The following is a 22785-nucleotide window of genomic DNA, read 5'->3' on the forward strand; positions in this document are numbered from 1 at the left end:
CATGACATCTGCTGTGTCCGCTCAGGTGAAAACTGCTGCGTTTGCTCTGTCATTTCAATTCTTCCTCAACCATTATCAGCATCTTCTTTCCCAACGTTTTTATGAATAAATGCATTTAATGACTCAGTCCTCAGTCATACATTTTTTGGTCAACTTTGCACACAGCTGCACTTTAAAGCACTCGTGTGTGTGATGTTGCTGTATACAATATTTATTGTTTACTCGATTGATTTTGCGGCTCCAACTAGCAATTAACGTTATAGATTGATATGTTAATCACAGCCCAATCATTTAATCAGTCATGCTAATCTAGAATCTGTGTATGTGCCTGGCTAATGCCAGTAAGTAAATGCCAGATGTACTTGTTAAAAAAACGGTAAAATGGTTGTTCAGTTCACACTTGACAAAGACTGGCTCATTGGCTCTTGATGACATCATATTTTCAAGGTTGTCTTGAAAGCAATGAAAGAAAAAACGAATGATCGTCTCTGTTGTGAATGCATCATCATTTATTCTGGACGTCCTGTGGGTCTTGTTTTGGCTGAACAACAGAATGTTTGTTTAATTAACAGTCTTTTATAAGAACTGTTGCTGCTGCTGATTGACTAATTGAATAATTGACCGATTGTTTGGCAGCCCAGTCTGAGGTGGCAGTCCCGATTATCTTATAGCATTTGTTTTCCATCTCTAATCTTTCAGCTCGAACCACCAGTGTGTACAGGAGTGCTCACTTACAACCATTGCTTTTGTTAAATGAACACATAAATTCTGACCTCTGTGTGCCGCTGCATTTGTCGAGTCAGTTTGTTTTCTTTGGCAGCAATTAAGCCCCATTGTCAGCGGCTTTCCGAGTGGCGCTCCAGATGTAGGGCTGCCGGATCAATGTGGTCGATGTGCGCGGCTAATTTTAGCAGTTGTTGGTTTTCCATGGGCTCCAGGGTCTGCTGCAGCAGCACCACAATTAATACTCTTTCCCACACAGCGATGCTTCCTGCCAGCAGCTTCATGAGGTCTTGCTCTTGCATAATAGAGGTCAGAGTGCTGAAGGCTGTCTCTCACTTGCTGCTCCTTATTTGTGTGTGTGGAAGCCAGGCTCTTTGAAGTTCCTGAGGTGTTGTTGTGCTTTTACATGTAAAGAGTTTGGTGATGTCTGTGCTTGTTAGAAATTATGAGTAGTTGCTTTGTTTGTGCCCTTTTGAAGCAGCTACTAACACTCCATTCATGTTTGTCAAATGTTTTAGGTTGGTTGACTTTAATAATTGGTGGCTACATGAAAATATACATCTGTCCAGTAAAGCAAAGAATGGAGAGAGCCAGCAAAAAATTACATGCACACAGGTTCATACGTATTTGAACGGTGACAGGTTTTGTTGTTGTTTTTGTTGCTCTGTTCTTTTCTCTCTTCACTTTCCACTCACCCCAACCCGATAAGGCAGATGGCTGCTCACCCTGAGCCTGGTTCTGCTGGAGGTTTCTTCTGTTAAAGGGAGTTTTTCCTGTCCACTGTTGCCTATGGCTTGCTCCAGGGGGAATTGTTGGGTTCTGTTTATACATCTTTATAATCTTGACTTTGTTCTGTAAAGTGCCCTGAGATGACTTTGTTGTGAATTGGCGCTATAGTTAAATTTGAGTTGAATTGAATTGACACAGTTCTCATAATTTTGCTTCAAGTTGAAATAAAACGGTTGTGAATCGTGCCAGAATCAGAAATGTGTGATAGGGTGTCACATTATACCACACCGTCACAGATCATGTACTACTTCGCCCTTGAAAGAGATTTCAATCAAGGAAAGTCCACAAAGTTTGTGCGCACTCTATTCCAGTGTGTTCCAGAACATGGTGAATTTGTCCTTGAGCTTGTGGGTCAATGCTATGAGAGGGAATCTTTCTAATGAACTCTGTGATCACTGTGCCAACATGATGAACAAAACACATTGTTCATCATTGCACTTCTAACTTGCACAGCAGTGGTTCATAATATTTAGAATATCTCTGATTTTTACAAAAAACTTTCAGATTTCTGTAACAGTGTGCTTGGTGAGTGTGCATTGACCTTGCAGAGTACTTGTACCACTTTTCTACCACTGTCTACTTTAGTGTTAGGTGCAAAGGTTTGACTCTTATATGGGGATGCAAACCGCATCCTTAGGCTATATATTAAAGCCCAAAGCCGTTTCAGCAGTTTTTACGCTGGATGCCCTTTTTGTTGCAACCCTCCGATTTTATCCGGGCTCGGGACCGGCACCAGGTTGGCTCATGATGGCTGGGCAGCGCCACACCCAGTGGGATGGGATTTCGAACCCGCAGCCTTCTGAATCCCAACCCAATGCTTTACTACTGAGCCACCAGACCCTCTTAATGAATGCAAATTTAGCTACTACATGGAAGATAAGAACAACAACATCAGGATGCTCTTTATCAACTACAGCTCCGCATGCAACACAGTCCTTCCCCACACTCACCCACAAACTGCTTACACTTGACTACACCCCACGCTCTGTGACGGGCTCCTAGACCTCCTGACTGGTAGGTGGAAGTCTGTCAGGCTTGGAAATAGGAACTCAACAACCACCGTTGCATGGCACCCCACACCCCATCCTCTACACAGTGTTCACACATGACTGTGTCGCCTCCCACAAGGACAACATCATCCTGAAGTTTGCCGACAACACCGCAGTGATTGGACGGATCACTGGCGGGCATCTTGACCAGCTGCATCACCGCGTGGTTCGGGTGCACTACAGTCTGATAACATGGTGTGAGGACATCAACCTCACCCCTCACACAGACGAGGTGAAGGAGACAAGTGGACCCGAGGAAGGAGAGGAGAACTCATCAGCCACTGTTTATCCGAGAGCTTGAAGTGCACAGGGTGAGCAGCTTCAAATACATCCACATTAGTGGGGGCCTCACCTGGACACTCAACACCACCCTGCTGATTAACAAAGCACTTCCTGAGGAGACTGAGGAAGTTTGCCATGTTGCCTGCAGAAAGAGGTGAAGATCACCAGGACTCCACTCCACTCCACTCCACTCTGTGCAAGCACAATAGTCCACATGAGAGCAACTTCCATCCTCAAGGACCCCACCCATCCCCCAACTCCTACCCTCGGCCCGAAGGTACATAAGTGTAAAATCCGGAACCTCCAGATTAAGTAACTCCTTCTTCCCCTCAGCTATGAGACTCCTGAACAGGTAGCCAGAGGACACAGACTGGCCTCATCCGTCCCACAGAGCAGCTGGACTGAAGCTCTATCTCAATTTGCAAATCTGTGGTTTCTTCTTCAACTCAACCTGCACACTTTGTCAGTGTAGATTTTTCTGTCACTAACCAATAACATCTGGCACCGTTTAATTAGCACATTTTCCACCATAGTTACTACTTGGAAGATTCATGTCTGTTGCACATAAGTCATTATTGCATATATCTTTATATAGACTTTATACTTTTTCTTTTAACTGCTTGTATTACGCACTCACTGTGGCCAGCAAAGTATATTTTCATTGTACAGGGAAACACGTTTTCCTCACTGTGCACATGGCAATAAATGCTTTGAGCTTTGATCTGCAAACATTCTTTCATCATTACAAGTAGCATGGATAATTTACTACATTTGTCTGATGCTTATAGCACATGTGAACATTAAATCAGTTGTTGTCATTTTAACAAAAGCAGCAGAACTTGAGATGAAGAAAAGAAATCTGGATTACCCGATGACCCTTTGGAAAGTTATTCCATTACATTCCATCCAATTATAAGTGAAAAATATTCATATAAATATTGAAATATTTATATGAATATTTGATCTCCACCTTAAGTAGCTACAACAGTAAAATGTGTCACTATTGTATCAGTTTGAGCATGAACAATAGGAATTGCCAGTCACCCACCCAGGGGCTGAGAAATGAAGGAACCTTTGGATCAGACCTATGACGTGAGTGAGGATCTTATTTTTTAATAGTATCTGAAGCTGTGATTTTACTATAAACAGCACGACTCTACCTGCTGCCACATCTCACTGGTGTTTAACGTGTCCTTTGACCTTCTGACTTTACTGTCAGACTTTATGCTGCAATTCAATAATCACAAAAAGGACGTCCACCTCCTGCAGTGACTGTACCGAGGGAAGGGGGATTTAACACACACACACACACACACACACACACACACACACACACACACACACACACACACACACACACACACACACACACTCTGAGACCCAGGTCATATAGTTGTACAGCTGTAATCTCCTCAGAGCAGCAGATGGGCAGTATTTGCCACATCGGGACTGTCCAAAAAGCACAAGTGTCAGGTAATCTGTCAATCACTTAACGTCCTCCTGTGATTGGCCGACCTCCCCGACACCCTGTGGGCCTGTCCGTGGTGTCAACCCCTACCTTAAACAGCCAAACCTGTCGACAACATCCACATGCACATGCTCGTCCTTCTGTCCATCCTCCTCCTGATTTTCATCTGTGCTGCACTATGTTTGTCTAACCTCTGACCCCTCACCATGCTATTGTTCAGCAGGCTGACGCAGCCCCGCCTTCCTCTCCTATAATCCCTGTGATCCCAATCTCACCAATCCCAGCTGAGACCACCATCATCCCGCCGACGTCACAGGTTTTTTTTTTCTCCATATTCCTCCACTTTTCTCTCTGCCATCCATCTATAGATTTATCTTTTGTTTGGCTGCTCGTCCTTCTGTCGCTGTCAGTGTATAGATTTTGGTTCCATGTCTGCCGTCCAGCTGTGGCCCTGATGAAGTGAGCAGATTAGAGATAGGAGCGGTGGGAGATATGCCACACTTCCCTCATTTGACTTTAAAGAGCCCATCTGGCTCCTCCCGGGCAGAAAGTGAGCGAGGGATTGAGGCAGATGCTCAGAGAGCGAGTGAGTGAATGAGCTAAGCAGAGGTTGGCTTTGAAGCTAGAGGAAGAGGAGGTGAAGGAGCAGCTTCTCCATCCTGCACGGTTTGATTGATTTCAGGCTTCATGCTTCAGAATTGCATCTTATGCAGTGTGAAATGCCACCATGTACGTATCGCTGTGACCTCACTAATCTCTACTCAAATCCACCTGCTTCCTGTTTTATCCTTAGTGGGTCTGTAGCATCATGGGGAGAATAAGTCTGTAATGTCAATGCTGCCTTTTAGCTGCTGCTCATCGAATAGCTTGGGTTCAGCATGTTGTGTTTATGGAACGTTGTGTAGATGGTATGATTGATATTTTTGACATTTCACCGTAGATGCTTCTTCTGACGCTGTCTTTAATCCTCAGGCCAATCCTCCCCCTGTGGTGGTCAACACGGACAGCCTGGACACGCCTCCATATGTGAGTTCAAATGAAATACCAGTGTCATTGAAATACTTTGCTCTGTACATCACAGTTGCTTTTACATGAATCATCAGTCTGACAAACTAAATTGTCGTTTTGCTTCATGTCAGTGTTTATTAAATATTAGAGGATTGTTTTGCTCCAATAAGTCAGCAGATGTTGATGTATTTCTCCCGTAATTCTCAGCAGACACAGAAGTTGTTGTGGAGGCAGTTACATTTTTACAATACAGTATACAACAAACCTCTTTTGTAAAACCAAACCTAAACAGTTTTCTTAATTCACTCCTCCTCATTTGACTTTGTGTATGGGTTTTATGTTAAGAAGCAACACATCTAGTGTGCTGGCTGCGACGCTTTCAGGGACAGTACATACAATAGGCCAAATTTGCCGAAACTGTGCACTGTTACATTACTTGCACTGAATTCCAAGGCTGTGCAGAATCCACTGAGTGGTGGACTATGCATGAATTGTGATTAAAACATTGCAGATTCTTTGAGGGACCTAATAGTAAGAAATGATGAATGATAGTGACTTTTGAAGCTTAAGCTATAATCATATTAGTGATTGAAGATTATAATGCTGTAATGAATAACAGACTAACTAATTCTGTGCTGAAGAAAAATGAAAAAATCCAACAAGTTAAATATAGACTCAGGAGGTTCCTGCAGAGTCATGTGCTTCCTGCGACTGTCCGTCCTGTCCTTGTCAGACTTCTTCCTGGCGTCAGACCCGTCTAAATTAAATTGAGCCTAAGCAGCTGCCGGTCCAGTGATTGGCTCTGTGATGATCGAGATGTTGGCTGCTGTCCGTGAGATCCTGCGTTGTCTCTGCCAGCTCGGTGTGGACATGACTGTGGGAAAAAAAACGAGTTCTGAAAAAGCTTCTTACTCTGATCCTTGAAAACTTTATTCGGTCACGAGTCAGAAAATAGTTTTATTAATATTAAAACTAATACCTTTGAAATTGTGGATTAATCTATTAAATGCATTTATCATAAAGATATTTGTAAAAACAAAACAAAACAAAAAAAAGCAAATTACAGATCATGGTGCCCTAAGTGACGGATCAAAGCGAATGAGAACATTGTCACATGGCATGCAGTGATGCGTTTAGATTTTCAGTCTGAAAGAGAAACCTGTTGATGTGTAACATCACCTGACAGGTAGTGGACTCCTGGTCTCTGATAGATGTTGTATGGTTGCAGGTGAATGGGACGGAGGCTGACTACGAGTACGAGGAGATCACACTGGAGCGGGTAAGACGACGAGCAGCCGTCCTTGTTACTTCTTTCTGAATCACGAACATTTGTCAGCAGATGGAGCCAATGCAGCTCTTGTACATCTTTATGAGCCACATAAACCATCCGTAGATCATAACTCAGAGGAGTCATCGTCTGACTCCTGGCAACGGATACTGTTAATTCGACATTGACATACTTCTTTTATGTACTTCAGTACTTTCCACATCTCAGAACCAACTTGTGTCTCTGCAAAACCTGCAGTTAAGACATAATTAATCATAATCATAACTAATGTTTTGTGTGTCTGGTCAAACAAATACATACTTTCTTTTTAATGCAGCTGTGTTTTATTACCTCATCCTGTTTTTTCATCCTAATTCAGCTGTGCTTCTTCAAGTGCAAATTCTTAAGCGAGTCCCACAGGAACTACAGTTATTCTGTCTGTAGGCAGGAACATAATTATTATACGTTTCACAGCATTGACTAAAATATTTTTTCACGTAGGTGTTAAAAACATTGTTAATTTCTAAAAAGCATCTATAGTCATGAAATCCTAACATTAAATGTGTCTAATAATATTGTGTGCATGAAAGCCACAAATGATCCACGCGGTTGCATTGATTGACATGTTCTCTCATTGCATTGAACAAAAATATACATTTTATTCAGACTTGGTCCAAATGTGCATCATTTGAAAATAATCCTCAGCAAACGCATCACTTCCTCCACCAGTTCCTGAGTCTTTATTTGTAAGGCTTTTTTAAACCTTTACATCTTTAGAAGTTAGACTGTCACACAGTGGTGAGACAACCACGAAGTAAAGTATAGATCCTTTAATGTCTTTATTCATTATGTTTGATATTCAGGGAAACTCGGGGCTGGGCTTCAGCATCGCAGGTGGCACAGACAACCCCCACATCGGTGAAGACCCCAGTATTTTCATCACCAAAGTCATACCTGGAGGAGCTGCCGCCCAGGATGGACGGCTCAGGTGAGACAAACAGAGGATGTACGCACACGTTAAGTTCAACTAGTTAACATGAAGTTAATAGTACTCTGTAGAAATCGGAAGAAGTCACTTTCCACCACAAATGTTATGAATTTTATTTATTGAGTCTGTCTTCTCACCATGCTGTCAGTCTGATGTGACACACAAATGAAACAGAAAGGAAGAAAAAGTCAGGAAAGTCTATGAGCCATATTACCAACATTTTCTGTTCTTTTTTTTGTTTGTTTGTTTTTTAAGGTCCAATGATGTGTGTGCACTATAGAGCATATAGCAAAATTCTAATCTTCCAGCCCTTATATCTGGTCAGGCCTTTAGATGAAAACAGACCGTTGTTTGCGTACACAACAATGTCAACCCTGTCAGTCCTGATGTGGCGACATGTGCATATGCTGCTCCACACAGTTTAAGTAAGCAGAGTAAGAGAGTATAAACTTGAGCAGTGTGAATCCAGCCTTTCAGTGTTCACATTGTTGTTGTTTCATATTTGTAGTGAAAACTGAGGTCTGGTTGGGATTTTAAATCTGACCTGACCCCGGACGATCACACAATAAGACATTTATGATAAAATCTTATCATGAATCTACCTTTTAAGCTGCTTTAAATGACATACATGGTCCTACTTTTCTTTTTTTTTGTCCTTTTGGCTTATCCTGTGAGTTCAGTGTCACCACAGCGGATCTTTGTCTGCATGATGATTTGGCACAGTTTTTACCGGATGCCCTTCATGACGCAACCCTCCCCAATCTCTACCGGGCTTGGACCGTTACTGCACAGCTGGGGGGGGGGAATGGGCTGTTAGGGGTTCAGTATCCTGCCCAGAGACACTTCGACACATAGCCGGGACCGTGGATAAATGGTCCTACTTTAAGAAAACAATTTAAATTTGACTTAATAGTCTTTGACATTAATGGTCTCATAGCCTTAATTTCAGCTGCAACTTGATGTTGAAAAAGCTGAGAAGCCTCTTCTTACTTAGCAGCTGACAGCAGACTGACACAGTCAGAGAGCAGCTAGTGAACCAGGTGGAGCAGCAGAAGAGCAGATATTTCTCTCAGGAGGAGGTGTAGGTGAAAAACAGAGCTAAACATTTCAAATACTGGACTTGGATTCATCAGGTGGACACAGCTTCACATGAATCTTCATATTTCAGTGTAGCTGCTAGAATTAGACTGTTTGAAGTAAACCTATCAGTCACTGCTGGTTTAACTAAGATGCTTCAAAACAGTTTAGTCTTCTGCAGTAAAAGCTGGTGTCTGTTAACCACAACCCCCCCAGGAGTGTTGCGATGCCTTTCTCTGCCTCATTTATAATGTAACAGTGAAAGTCTGACTCACCACATCTAGATGGTGGTGCTGGTGATGATGATGGGTTGTGGGATGAAGCCCAGCTCTGTCTCAATATCAGGTTGCTGCTGACATGAACCTGGTTTGAGGTTCAACCGACTGAAAACTCAGGTCAGTTACAAACAAACAAACAGATGATGAGAAAAAAGAATTTCCCCCAGAAAGACAAAAATGATTGGACTGAGTTTGTCAAACTTGAGGTTAGATCACTGTGCTTTTCCTTTATTCTCTTATTGAAACACAAAAGGATGTAATTACACAGAGTGGATCCTTTTCTGCTGCACAACAATGTTACTTCACACCAAAACGCTAATGGCAGATGCTAATGGCTAATCTGGTGTCTGATTGTGAAATCTTACACAAAATGAAGTCTAGTAAGTTTGGAGAATTAGATTTAGAAACCTGTTTAAATGGACAGAGATTTTTTTTTCTCAGTGAACTACAATATTTGTATTAAAATAGTGTAGTAATAATGTTGTTCTGATGAGGACCAAACCACTGTGATGCCTTACTAATAAATTTTTTTTATATATTTTTACTTTTCTGTATCTAAGAACACCTGAAGAACATATCCTTTTCTTCTTTGTGATTATTTCTAAATTTAGTTCAGGAAGCAGAAGTGAGCTAATTCTGTGTTGGTGGAAACCTGGCCTGACCTCATTTAGAGTCTTCAGGTTGACTCAAAGCAAGCTGTGTGTCTTGTAGGGTGAATGATGTCATCCTGAGAGTTAACGAGGTCGATGTTCGGGACGTGACTCACAGCCGAGCCGTGGAGGCTCTAAAGGAGGCCGGCTCCCTCGTCCGACTCTACATCCGCAGGAGGAAACCCGTCTCTGAGAAAGTGATGGAGATCAAACTAGTGAAGGGACCTAAAGGTAACACATGTTCAGTCAACAAGCAGTGGAACTAGTCGAGGGTTGTTCCAGTTTTGTCTGTCTCGTGTTTAGCATCTTGTAGCTCCTCATGGAAACTGTACCGGTGGTGTTGATGCTCTGCTGGATGCTGGATTGTCTCAGCTTGCTGATTAGCTTTAGTAAATTCTCTGGGCTTAATAAACATTCAGTAAAGACGCCATGCTCAAGAACAAAACCTCCGAATTTCACCAAAGCCCCCTGAAGTGTTAGTTTTTATGTAAGTATGATGGATGCAGTGTCATTGTGTGTATCCTGGCAGGTCTCGGCTTCAGTATAGCTGGTGGGGTGGGGAACCAGCACATCCCAGGTGACAACAGCATCTATGTTACCAAGATCATTGAAGGAGGAGCTGCACATAAAGATGGGAGGCTTCAGATCGGAGACAAACTGCTTGCTGTAAGCACAGTACAAAATACATCTTGTTAACGGATTCTACCTTAAATGTTCACACTCTGACGACAAAAGTAGGCTCAGCTGTGGAACACGTGAGACTGAAAACACTGTCTCTTTAAGAATATTAACTCTTCCAAGACGTTGCTAAAATGTATGTTGGTCTAAAATAGACTTTTTAACAACTTGACATAAAGTCTTTTTAAAGACTGTTATTAGATTCCGGGCTTTAGTCTCAGCCCTGGTCCTGCGTCCTCTGTGTTTAGGTGAACAGTGCTTGCCTGGAGGAGGTGACCCACGAACACGCCGTCACTGCCTTGAAAAACACCCCTGACGTGGTCTACTTGAAAGTGGCTAAACCCAACAGTGTCTTCATGAACGACAGCTTTGCTCCGCCCGACCTCACCAACTGTGAGTGATGACTTTTATTTTTTAAACAGAAGCACAACCAGAACTGAGTGTTGGTGGAGATTCTCCATCAGCAGGCATTTACATTGTCACACCCTGCACAACAAAGCTGAAAGAATCCATCTTTTTGAGTAAATCGTCATCATCACAAGGGTCCACTTGTCTGTTTCTCTTTTTTTCTGAAACCAAATACCTTCATACCCATAACTTTAAGCTAAATATTTTTAATTAACTACATTCGAGTCACAGATGAAAGTCAATTCATGTTGTATTTTCTGAATTTGTCATTTGGCAACTGTCCTGATTCATAAATAACCTGGTCAAGTGCAGACAATCAATTTTATAAAGTTTTATTTCATTTTAAGGTGAATTGTATTTGAGAGGCTCAAACTAGGTCAAGATCTCAAACACATTTGTGTCATTTTAAAGTAAGTTAAGCTTCACCGTGTCCTCACCCCAGGACAACAGGGATGTGATCAGCCTTTGGTTGATCCTTGTGGTTTCTGATCTTTCAGATTATTTAGATGTGGTCTGGTTGACTTTCTTTGACCTCTATTTAGTTATGAATTCATCAGGGACCACAGAGCGTGTGATGGTGATGTTTTCACTTTGAAGAGTCGACATGAAGCAGAACCGTTCTCAGACACATTCAGATCTGGGACTCTAGATCTGTTCCCAACAAGGCTCAGTGTTAATGTGGAGACGTTAAAGGACAAACTGATCATGGACTGATGAGTCCAGGGTCTGACCAGGAGACAGTGAGGGAATGATGGGTCACTGAATGGATTAAACAGGCTGAAGATGGCTGTAAACGGTACAAGATGCAAATAACAATACATCTTTTCCCTAATTATGTTGGGACATAATTAGGGAAAAAATCTCAGAAACGCACGTAAATTTGTAAATTAGCTATTTTAGTTTAGCACAGTGAACAAACACATAAGAAAATAAAAATATGGGATTTTTAGGATGATGTTGATCTTTGTTTTAGAGATGATGTAAACATGGTGTCATTTATACTCACAGCTTGCTGAATCAGTAAATCAAGTGCCATAAAGTAATTTTCCTTAGGATCCTTCATCTCTAAAGATCCTCTTTAGATTCAACCCCTGCACATTATCGTCCCCTCCTCTTCCTCTTCTCCCTCTTGTTGTAACCTCTGGGTTATTAGCACCACCCACCGTTCTGCTAATGTGGAGATGCATGAAGGACGAACTGGAAATCCAATCAACGAGCACTGAGCTGCATCACAAGCTGCTGCCAATGTGTTCAGGCAATGGCACCAAGTAACAGGGCGAGGTTCTGCAATATGTACAGTGACAGGATTTGACAGCTGATGAATGAGAAATAATTTTGTTAAGTGCACAAGCAACCACACACATTGGGAAGAAAAACAGAGGAAGTAGTTGTTGGGGTGTTGCAGCCGACCATCCCATCACATCACCCCTGCTCTTGTTATCATATGCACCATTTGGACAGATTGGATTATTTCTTTTTGCTTCTTTGTGGTGTTTTGTTGGGGTAGTGACTGCATTGGGGAGAAACGCTTTACAATGGTTTGCACATGACAACAGCTGTTAGTCCTGCAATTAGAGAGACCTGAAATCTACAATGAACTAAGGAAGAGGATGTGCTAAGATGGATTTGAGTGCTAAGAAAATCTGAAGTGTTATAATCTATATCTCCATCGTTATTGGGAATGTAGGATGTGTCCTTAGTAAAATGGATGAGGCATTAGCACCGATTAAAGAACACAGAGTTTACTGGGAATTCAGTGGATCACAGTTTCAGGAAACACAGCTGAATGAAGTCACCCCTGTCTTGTAACTATGGGCAGCTGGTGAGGGCAGACGGACAAGCGGTGGAGTTTGCTCTGACCATCACCTTCGGCTATGGGCTGCTCCACCTGTGGTGTGTGGATAAACACTGTGATGTGACACCACAGCCTCTATTGCTCCTAGCACACAGCAGGCTGATTTTCCTGGTTTCTCAGCTTAAAAGTTCCTGCCTGGACTTATTTATTCTATATTGACTTTTCAGTTTTGCGTTTTTGTTTTTTAGTTTCAGTTTTAAACACTCGCAGGGTTTATGATGTGTCTGTTCCATCAGAAGACCAACATTAGTTTTCATTTGTGATTTTATTCACTTTATCACTTTTGCATATGCAATAAATAAGTGTTTTTACATCTGAAAGCCACAGCGTTCATGTACTCTGTTACATGTGAGAACATACACTTCTTTTTCATTGACAAAGTGGACTCAGTTTTTTGACCCTTCTTTTCTGTCTGGCTCAGCATACTCTCAGCACATGGAGAACCATATCAGCCCCCCAAACTTCCTGGGCCAGCCTCATCCACCACCAGCATCCTCGGGATGCTACTCCCCGACCCCAAAGAGCATGATGGGGGACGATGATGTCACCCGGTGAGGACATGTACATCTACACTACACACTTTGTCAAACTTGAGAAGAGTATTTAGTCCTTGAGGGGAGTAATTTTTGAACTCTGAAATCTTTAGTGACTTTCTAATTTATGTTGATATGAATGTTAATGTCAAGCTCTGCTGGTTTAAGCCTGCAGAGACTGTAGTTTTCTGCCTTGATACAAAAATGAACAGATGCAGACTCGGGCCTTTACGATGTAGAGTCAGACAGGAAATAACTACGATTTAAACTCCACTAGAAGCCAATGACAAGGGGCCAACACTGGTTGTTGAGTGAATGGTTTATTCGGAATAACAATAAAACAGTTTCTGAAAGAATTTGAAGTGTGAGAACTGGGTGAACTCCACAGCTTCCCTGAAATTGCATATATGTGGCCCTGAATAATAAATCCCAAGTCACATGAGGTATGTAATCTTTCCGGAGATTTCCATGTCTGCACAGCTTATTCTCCCAGTTCTACTCTGAGCCGTGAAAGTGAAAAGTGTTTGGCTTCTACATCAGGACAGTGGTTTATGTCATGACTCCCACAGACCCTTCAAAATCTGTGTGGAAAGAGACCTAAATATAATAATCTGCAGTGGAGTGACTGAAAGTTCATCAATCAACAGAAACACCAAACTCCAACTCCACTCCAACATTACTGTTTAATTTAGTCAATATTTTAAGCCTAAAAAATAAAAAGTGCATTTATATCTGAAGAATAGAACAAAGTTTCTAAAGGACAGTGACTCAGGAAACATGGACTGAAGATTTATCTTAATATAATCTAATTTGGACAATTAGAGAGGAGCTGTGTCTATTATCAGGTCAGTGTTACACATCATCATGCAAAATTACCTAAATGTTTGTTCAGCTCTGAGAAGCATCAAATGCCAAAATAATTGTTTATTGTTGGCAATTTTAATCTGCATCTTCACACTGCAGCAGAACTTTCACACTTCCACTGTCCTGTTGTTGAACATAGCATCATTCTGAATAAGTTGGGCTTGTTTCTGTCCCATAACCCAAAGTCAGGACAGAAAGAATTATAGAAGTCACATGACCAATATTACAGATAACCCCCTGGAGCTATCTGTGTCAGATCAAAGAGCAAAATATTTTTATCCTTGTTTCTGTTACCTTCTCGGGGGGGGGGTCACATGAACTCTGAATGGTTGACAGCTACTATGTGGTCCAACAGGGAGCCCAGGAAGGTGGTGTTGCACAGAGGAGCGACGGGACTGGGCTTCAACATTGTGGGCGGGGAGGATGGAGAGGGGATCTTCATCTCCTTCATCCTTGCTGGGGGACCAGCTGACCTCTGTGGAGAGCTGAGGAAAGGAGACAGACTCATCTCTGTACGTATATACGTCAAACGTTTAAAGTACAACACAAGCCCGGTAACAACCCATAACAGAGCTCCTTGTTCTTTGTGATGTTTCGAGGTGAATGGAGTGGACCTTCGGAACGCCACCCACGAACAGGCTGCTGCCACTCTGAAGAATGCCGGGCAGACAGTGACCATCATTGCCCACTACAGACCAGAGGGTGAGACCCCTGAACACACCTGCAAGAACAATCACATGACAACTAGTTTGGGTGCAGAATTGTTGTTCAGATAGGTGGTTTAGCACTTGAGTCAGGTGTTTCTCTTTGACAAGAAGGTCTGATGTCATGAGCTGTCAGTTAGAACTTTTGCTCAAATTTCTCTTAATTTGGTTCTTAGTTTGCATGTAAACGCCTGCTGTAAACGTTCTGTTCAGAGTACAGTCGCTTTGAGGCAAAGATTCACGACTTGAGAGAGCAGATGATGAACAGCAGCATCAGTTCTGGATCTGGGTCTCTGCGGACGAGTCAGAAGAGGTCGCTGTACGTCAGGTAAGACCGCGTCTCACCCGAAGGATTCCCTGCTTTAACAGACATGTAATAAGAAATAACTATATAAAAATTATTTCAAAAAATAATAATATAGTAAATAGTTGTAGTATATTTGCAGAGAGCATATTTTAAATGTAAAAAGTTTGAATGTTTTGTTACTTGACTTTATGAACATGCATTAATTAAACCCAACTGGAATAATGTGTTTTGATTTTATTACAATTTTATGGTTAAATAATTTACTGAATTAAAAAAAACAAACAAAATTCAATTCGCTGAGCTGCAACATGTTTTTGCTGCTTTTTTAAAAATATATTGATTATAGAATTAATCAAATATATAATTAATTATAATGTAATTGATAATCCTGTTACATAATTTAAATTTTAAAACAGCACTTCATGTATCAGAAACAATATTTTCTCTAACATTAAAAAACAAAATACAAATTTGTATAATAATTAAAATATTAGTAGTCAGATTTTATTTTTCTGATCTGTCACGGTTGTTCTGATCCTCTCTAGATTCTACAATACAGTTAATATTAAAGTACACTGATATTATAAAGCTTTATATCTACTTTCTCTGGCTTTGTACATCGTGTGTGTGTTGTCGCTGCAGAGCACTGTTTGACTACGATAAGACCAGAGACTCTGGTCTGCCCAGTCAGGGACTTAACTTTAAGTTTGGAGACATCCTTCATGTGGTGAATGCGTCTGATGATGAGTGGTGGCAGGCCCGACAGCTGACAGCTCAGGGAGAGGTGGAGGAGGTGGGGGTCATCCCCAGCAAGAGAAGGTCAGTCTCACACACACAAATGTTGGATACTCCTTCAGTCCCTTTAGCTGCTCCTCAGTAATCAGGTTACAGTCAACTTTTCTTTTCCAGCAGTTGGTTTCTTAAACTGGAACATGAATGAAGGTGGGGGGGGTCAGACAGTCTTGGTTTCTCCTGGAGAAAAACTAGATAAATGGAACCAAATTCCCCAAATGAGGAAAAACAACTACACTTGAAATGATTGAGTCGTGTTGATCTATGCCACAGCATTAAGGTTCTGTCTTCTTTGACCTCAGGGTTGAGAAGAAGGAGAGAGCGAGATTAAAGACGGTGAAATTCAACGCAAAGTCTCGAGACAGAGGGGTGAGTGTTTCCTCCCACAGCAGCATCCGTAGTAGTAGTGTGTGTGTGTGTGTGTGTTCAGTGTTGTGCTGAAAGTAACAAATTATTAAAATTAAGTATTTGTAATTGAATGTAGTCTGTATCTGCACAATCATTAAATGTTTATACTTGAAGTAGTATTTGCATGATTTTAGTCTGTAGAAGTGGATGAAGTGTTTGAGCTGCAGCCACCTGACCTCCACCTACTAATGAGTGTTTGACTAATGTTTGAACCCAGCCAGTTTAACAGCATGGTGTTGACGTGTTTTCTTCTTCACCGCGCCGTCGCAGCAGCCAGGCTGCAGCAGACCCTCCGCAGCACCTTAGTTAACGTGTCGCTTTAACACGCGTTGCCAAAGCCGCAGAGCGCCGCCTGCCAGCCCCCACCTTTTAACACACCAGTCTGACAGGGGTGAAGGGGGGAGGAACCGAACTGAAACACATGCATGATTCCCCACAGTTCCTCCTCCCGCCCCAAATGGAGAGAAACGCTTGACATTGATGTCTGACTGATGTCCTCCTCTTAAATACTCACCCTCTCACCCTGCTCTCTCTCTCTCTCTCTGTCTCTCTCTCTCTCTCTCTCTCCTGTGCTGGATAACACTGATGTGCAGCATGTGCTCTAATGATGTGTGTAGTGCAATGAGGCAGGAGGTTGGATGTTTAGCCTTGGAACATCAATATTTAAATGGAACGAAAGCTCCAAAAACACTAAAACAGGATATACACACACACACACACACACACACATACATACAGGATATAAAAAAGTCAAATTCTCAAGCTTCTTATTGGGAATTAGCAAACTAGTGCATGCAGACTGATCCTAATGGACAGTACATTATGACCTGACAGCACCCAGAAATGACCAAACAATTAAGCTTTTATTTATTTCTAGGTCAGAAGTCAAACTGAAGTTAATCATTGTCATTGAGCATAATAACTCCTTTGTAGAAAGCTATGATCTCCTTGAATTTTCTTAACTGTAGCTTCCATTCAGGTGACTCTCACGTATATTTGATCGACTCGTCAGAGGCTCGATCCACTAAATCATCTTGCAGCCGTTGTTCACCTGTTAAAATCGTGTCTGTGCCTCATTGTAATAGTGTGAACATCAGAGCAGAGTCAATGTCCTTTATCCTCAGCTAAAACATGAACTCTAATAAATTAAAAGTTTGTGACACAAAAGAAATCGCAGGTTCAACAAAGATAAAGCTAAACAGAAAATTGAAAATGTGAAACAATCTTACATACTCACAACCAAAGAGCAAATTTCATGGAAGTGGTATTTGTACTAGCTGATTGTGTATTGTTGTTATTATAATAGGTTTGGGGTTAAGTTTGCATTCTCTCGAAACCTCACCCTGGACTTAACATGATACCAATGCAAGTTAAGCTGGTACAAGTGTAACAAAAGTCCTAGTAAGTTAGTAAAATAATGAAATTGTGATCTGATGAATACTGTAAGCAGATGGTTTCTTCTTGTTTATTCCGTAGAATAAGGAAAAGGGCTTAACAGGAGTCCGAAAGCTTTTATTTTGCAGATATTCGTAGCTTCATTGTTCTTTTATTAAATCCCATTTAAAGAGCAAAGTGAAACTGATCTGAAATAACCAGCGACTTTGTCTCAGCTCACACCATCGGATTGTCCTCCGCATGTTCTTTCTCTGCTCCTGTCTGACTTCTGCTGCCTTTGCCGTGTTAAACCAAAGCATCACTTTAAAGAAACGTGTTTGATTCTGTGGCTCAGACTGGTTACAGTGGACGGCAGTGTAGAAGCTTACAAAGCCAAACTACGTATATTATTGTTAAATATTATTACATGCATGTGGAGATTTATTACACTATTTCAACAGTTCACCATATTTATTTTCTACTATATTGATTTTATTTCCTTTTCAATGTGATGTATGAAGGATGGGACTTTGGTATCACAGTAGTCTCAGTTGCAGCTTTTTGTAAAGAAAGTTTACATAGAATTCGCTCCGATAAAACTCAATTTTCATGTTGTAATCTAGTAGTAATTTTCTTTCATCCTTGTGTCCTTGGTTGGCAGGACAACATCTTTAGTACTTTTTTTAAGATTTAAAGTTGCAGCAGGTTTATAAATTATTATTTTGTTACTTCTGGCTTTTTTTTTCACGTTTTAGCTGTAAATCAATTTGGCTGCTAACGTCGTTATCCAGCGAGTCACAGACTCAGGAGACAGAAAAGCTTTTCATTCTGTTTAAACCACATCAGACTCCCTCATCTCCCCTTCTTCCTCTTCTTTTGTTTTTATTCCATTGCCCCCCCCTCCTCTTCAGCAGTCTGTCAATGACAAGCGTAAAAAGAACCTCTTTTCCCGAAAGTTTCCGTTCTACAAGAGCAAAGAGGCGAGTGAGCAGGAGACCAGCGATATTGATCGTAAGTACCAGCAGGATGGGGGCGGCAGGTTTGGGGCCTGTCCGTCTGAGACACGATGGTCGGTGACAGGAAGAGAGGTCAGCTGGTGGCGACGTGCTGCAAAGGTTATCATGGCTGCAGGGCTTAGCTAACAAAATGCACATCTCCACTAAGTGAATAAAAGCTGCACCTTGTCACAGTTGGGAGTGGGATTACATCATCCCTGGTTGCACTTGTGGATGGATTAACAAACGGGCCCAAGAGGTCAGTTTGCCCCTGGTACAACGCCTCTGTGTGAAGTTACTGCTGATATTTGTTGATGGAAACTAAAAGGAGTTGCATCATAACCAAACGAAAAACTATATGGACATAAATGGAGGGTTTGTGAAAAATGACATAAAGCCAGTCCTAAATACGAGCAGCCTATTTCCTCATAATCCATCCATAGTTGCAGTTATCAGGAGTCCATTTATAAAAACATCACCGCTGTAAAGAAACATCTGTTCTGACTCGACAATCAGAGCCCCCCCCACCCCGGGGGAGGTAAAATGGCCGCCCTGCAGCCCTGCTGACTGGCTGCGTTCCCTCTGTTCTCTCTGTCTGTCGCTGTAACTTTGTTAACTCTGTGTTTCTGTGGTTGTTTTCTCTTTGTTCACTCACGGCTCTGCTGACCTCAGGACAACAGCGAAGACTTACTATCCAAAGGCCACAGTAAGTGTGTCCCCCACCTCACCCACACTCCTAGTCTCCTAGTTTCCACCAGGATCCACCTTCAGCCACCAGACACCAGTCTGTCACTAGTAGTGAAGGAAACCAAAAGATGTTTAGCTCTGTGTGTAAAGTATCAGTAAATGTTAGGTTGGATTCGTTCACTTGTGGACGTTTCTGTAAATCTAAATGGCAACGACAGCAGTCGATATGCGACCATATAAAGAGACATAACTACCAGAAATAGACACAAAATGAACCCAGGGGACAAAAATAATCCAATCGTCACACAAACTGTGCCACAGAGACCAAAAAATGAAAAGTGAAACAACGTTTCACGTGGTGAGAGTGAAGGCAGTCAAACACAAGATATGATGACGGGGTTTCTTGTAAATATGTGGCTGTTATGATTTGTAAATCAAGTTAAAAACAAAAGCAGTTACTGTAGAGGTTTTAAATGAAAAGGTCTGGGTCAATAAAGCTGCAATAAAACATTTAACAAACAACATGCAGTAGTGGTCTCATCCTAAAATGGAGTACGGAGCTCTTTCCACTTGTGTGTCGCTCCGGCAGCTTTTCTAATAGCTGCACATTTTTTATTAGATGCAACCCAGAACCTTCAGCAGAGACCAGAAGAGCTGTTTTAACCCCCACTGCAAATTTAGTAATATGTTGAAATGAGGGTTGCAACAGTATAATAATGTTTTCACTGTGTTACGAAAAATGTTAAAATATTATTATTATTATTATTATTAATAGTAGTAATGTTTAGCTGATAATTGTGTAGATAATTGTGACCTACACAAATGAACAGTAAGTTGTTTTTTTTTTTTTTTTTTTCAAAAGTAAAATTAGATGCTGTAGCTAAAAACTGATGATGCTGATGCTGGTTCCTGGTTGTATCCTCAGACTCTTCTTCTTCTTTCCACCTTCCTCTTCCTCACCACTGACCGTGTTCCAGACCAAACTCCATCTATTTAGTCTTCGGTTTTCAAATTCCACCTCTTTCTTGAACAACTTTCTTAATTCACTGCTCAGGTATAGACCATCACATCTGGATCCACAGTCAGTGTTGGATCCTCATGAAGGTTTTTTGCTTTTTAAAATTGCAAATTGATGATCTCCTCTAGCTCAGAGTAACAGATGTCAGTTTCCAGCTGCATGTGCTTTTTAGGAATAAAGTGATCAGTGAACCGATCTAGTAAATAATGTTTCATTCTCATAGTTTAAATAAATTATATCTGAATAAAACATTGTGTTGGAGGGAAGTTGTGCTCTGTGTTTTAAAACTGACTCTGGTCTGCAGCTCGCTGTATCTGCACTTAATGAAATTCTTACATTGCAAGAACATTTTTGGAGCCGTAGCAGTTTCCTCTGTGGTGCTGGGGAATAATTCACTTTAATTTTCTGATTTTCAGCCGGGTCATGATCATGTTTTCAGTAATATCTTCCTGTTTAAGAGGAAGCAACCTGAGGATTTTGTGATGGCACCAGAGGTTCAAACACAGAGAGGCAACGTGGACACATCAGTGATGAACCCAGGGTCATCGGATGTTTCCGGTCTTAAATCATCAGCTGACCCTGCTGTGGGTCATCAGTCCCGGCCTGTGTCCACGTTGCACCACATACACCAATGGCTAATCCTGATTCACAATCACCTTGACTCAATGTTCTTAGTGGCTCATTTAATGAAGCATATTGTGATGTATATCAAATATCACAATATTTTTTACATTGATCCAAAATAGCTCCCAGCCCTGTTATTGCAGATACATATATGGTAATGTTAGTCATATTATTTATTATGCAGTGGTTCAGTTTGGGAACATTTCCTGAATGAGGTCCCTTCTGTGGTGTGTTCCTGTTTTCCATTTGCTGCTGTTGGACTTGAACACCCTGAGTCCTCTGTGTGATCATGACTGTGGGCAAAGCATTATGGGAAAGCGATGCTTCCAACTGATGTGGTGTGTCCTCTGTTTTGTTGTGATTACAGAACATGTGACATCTAACGCCAGCGATAGTGAGAGTAGCTACCGTAAGTCTCCACCGTTGACGCTGCCTGCTTCGCTCGATGATTTACAGGAAACGCTGACTGAACCTGCTAACTGCTAACTGCTCTCAGTGATCACGTTAATGAACACACACTGTTGATAACAGCTAATAACAGCATGACTTCACGTACTCCGTATATCCTGCTGCTAACGCTCCTGAACGCTGCCTGGCAGCAAGAACGTCTGTCCGGCTGTTTGCTCCTGACTGCTGCATGGAATTGGATGAAATGAAACGTGTGTGTGTGTGTGTGTGTGTGAGAATATATCAGCTTTTTACACTCAGTCTTTAGTGTATTACACCCAGTTTTTCACACAGTGTCATTGAATTGAGTTATTTTCTGTGAAAATCTACCTCAGAAAGACATAACCCCACAGAACAGATGTTTTGAAAGCTTCATGTTGTTGTAAACCAACCCAAAGCAAAATATATTAATATATTAAGATGTCTCTGTCTGAATCACTGCACACTGCTTATATTAAGTTCTGGTAGTTCTGGTTTAGAGCCAGTTCTTTTTTTTTTTTTTTTTTTTTTTTTGTGAACCACTTCTTCGCATTTCAGCGTTTCTTGGTGCTGGAGCTGCTGAGAGAGCAGAGACGTGCACAGTCGTGCACAGGTGCATGCAGTGATATCTCTGTGGTGGTCTCAGCCTGTGGACTGTTTGTGAAGCTGATGTCTGTATCATCACGTTGTACGTTTTCACTTTTACCTGTTTAACCGAGGCACCGATATGATCTTTGACACAGAGTTGGTGTCTTGTAATTTGTGCTCCATTTAAGACAAACGTCACTTTGTGTTTTCTTACATATGGATGTCTGCCAGCTTGGGCAGGAACTTGTAATGAAATAATGAAATTTGTCCTTATCAGACACATTCCTGGGTGTTTATGTTCAGCAGCTGATTGCTAAATTGCTCGTATGAACGACGAGCACCATGATCGGCTCCTGGGAAAACTGCAGCTGTCAGAGTAAATAAAGATCGAAGCATCTCCATTACAAAATTCTGTCTGCAGCACAAATGTAGCTGTGTGAAGTGTCTCTGTTTAATCCACTTAGTGATTTCCTTCATTAAATCGCCGCTGAAAGGCCAATTCAAACGTTAACCGCTACTGCAGACTAACTGAAGTACATAAACCTCGGTTCTGCCCTCTCCTCTCAGCTTTCATCCCCCTCAAAGACGTCCACAGTTAAACTCCTGGTAGTGCTGTCAGACATCCTGTTAACCATCCTGTGTGTGTGTTTGCAGGCGGGCAGGAGGAATATGTTCTGTCATATGAACCAGTCATTCAGCAGGAAGGTGAGACGCTTTAAATATGCTCTGCTCTTCTCATAGGAGGATTAATTACTCATAGATACACAGATTTATATTTTACATTTTACATTTTAAATTGCAAGATTTTTTAGGTGCGGTTGGTTAAATTAATAGTTGCAATAGCATCATTGCAACTTGTTGGAGGGACTGAGATACTGTTGACACACTGCCTGAAAAGTTTTTTCCCATCACAGACTAACAACACTTGTAGAGGAAGATGAAGTT

At 41.6% G+C, this 22785-nt stretch overlaps 1 protein-coding gene across 15 annotated transcripts in view; it reads left to right on the forward strand.

The window, feature by feature from the left end:
• Positions 1–22785, forward strand: part of LOC137098137 (disks large homolog 1-like) — a 100607-nt gene that overhangs the window by 72049 nt on the left and 5773 nt on the right. For 2 of the 15 annotated variants that reach the window (XM_067474004.1, XM_067474011.1), the window contains 16 exons: positions 4532–4627; positions 5284–5337; positions 6548–6598; positions 7450–7574; positions 9641–9810; positions 10109–10245; positions 10506–10650; positions 12942–13071; positions 14273–14429; positions 14517–14619; positions 14835–14949; positions 15571–15747; positions 16023–16089; positions 18414–18513; positions 21194–21235; positions 22495–22545. In XM_067474004.1, the coding sequence (XP_067330105.1) occupies positions 4532–4627; positions 5284–5337; positions 6548–6598; positions 7450–7574; positions 9641–9810; positions 10109–10245; positions 10506–10650; positions 12942–13071; positions 14273–14429; positions 14517–14619; positions 14835–14949; positions 15571–15747; positions 16023–16089; positions 18414–18513; positions 21194–21235; positions 22495–22545 (1720 nt within the window). Of the gene's footprint in view, positions 1–4531; positions 4628–5283; positions 5338–6547; positions 6599–7449; positions 7575–9640; positions 9811–10108; positions 10246–10505; positions 10651–12941; positions 13072–14272; positions 14430–14516; positions 14620–14834; positions 14950–15570; positions 15748–16022; positions 16090–18413; positions 18514–19169; positions 19204–21193; positions 21236–22494; positions 22546–22785 lie in introns of all 15 variants that reach the window. The other 13 variants (XM_067474005.1, XM_067474012.1, XM_067474008.1 and 10 more) reach the window with 10 other exon arrangements.

This window comes from Channa argus, chromosome 14, assembly GCF_033026475.1.
Source record: "Channa argus isolate prfri chromosome 14, Channa argus male v1.0, whole genome shotgun sequence".
Lineage (NCBI taxonomy): Eukaryota > Metazoa > Chordata > Actinopteri > Anabantiformes > Channidae > Channa > Channa argus.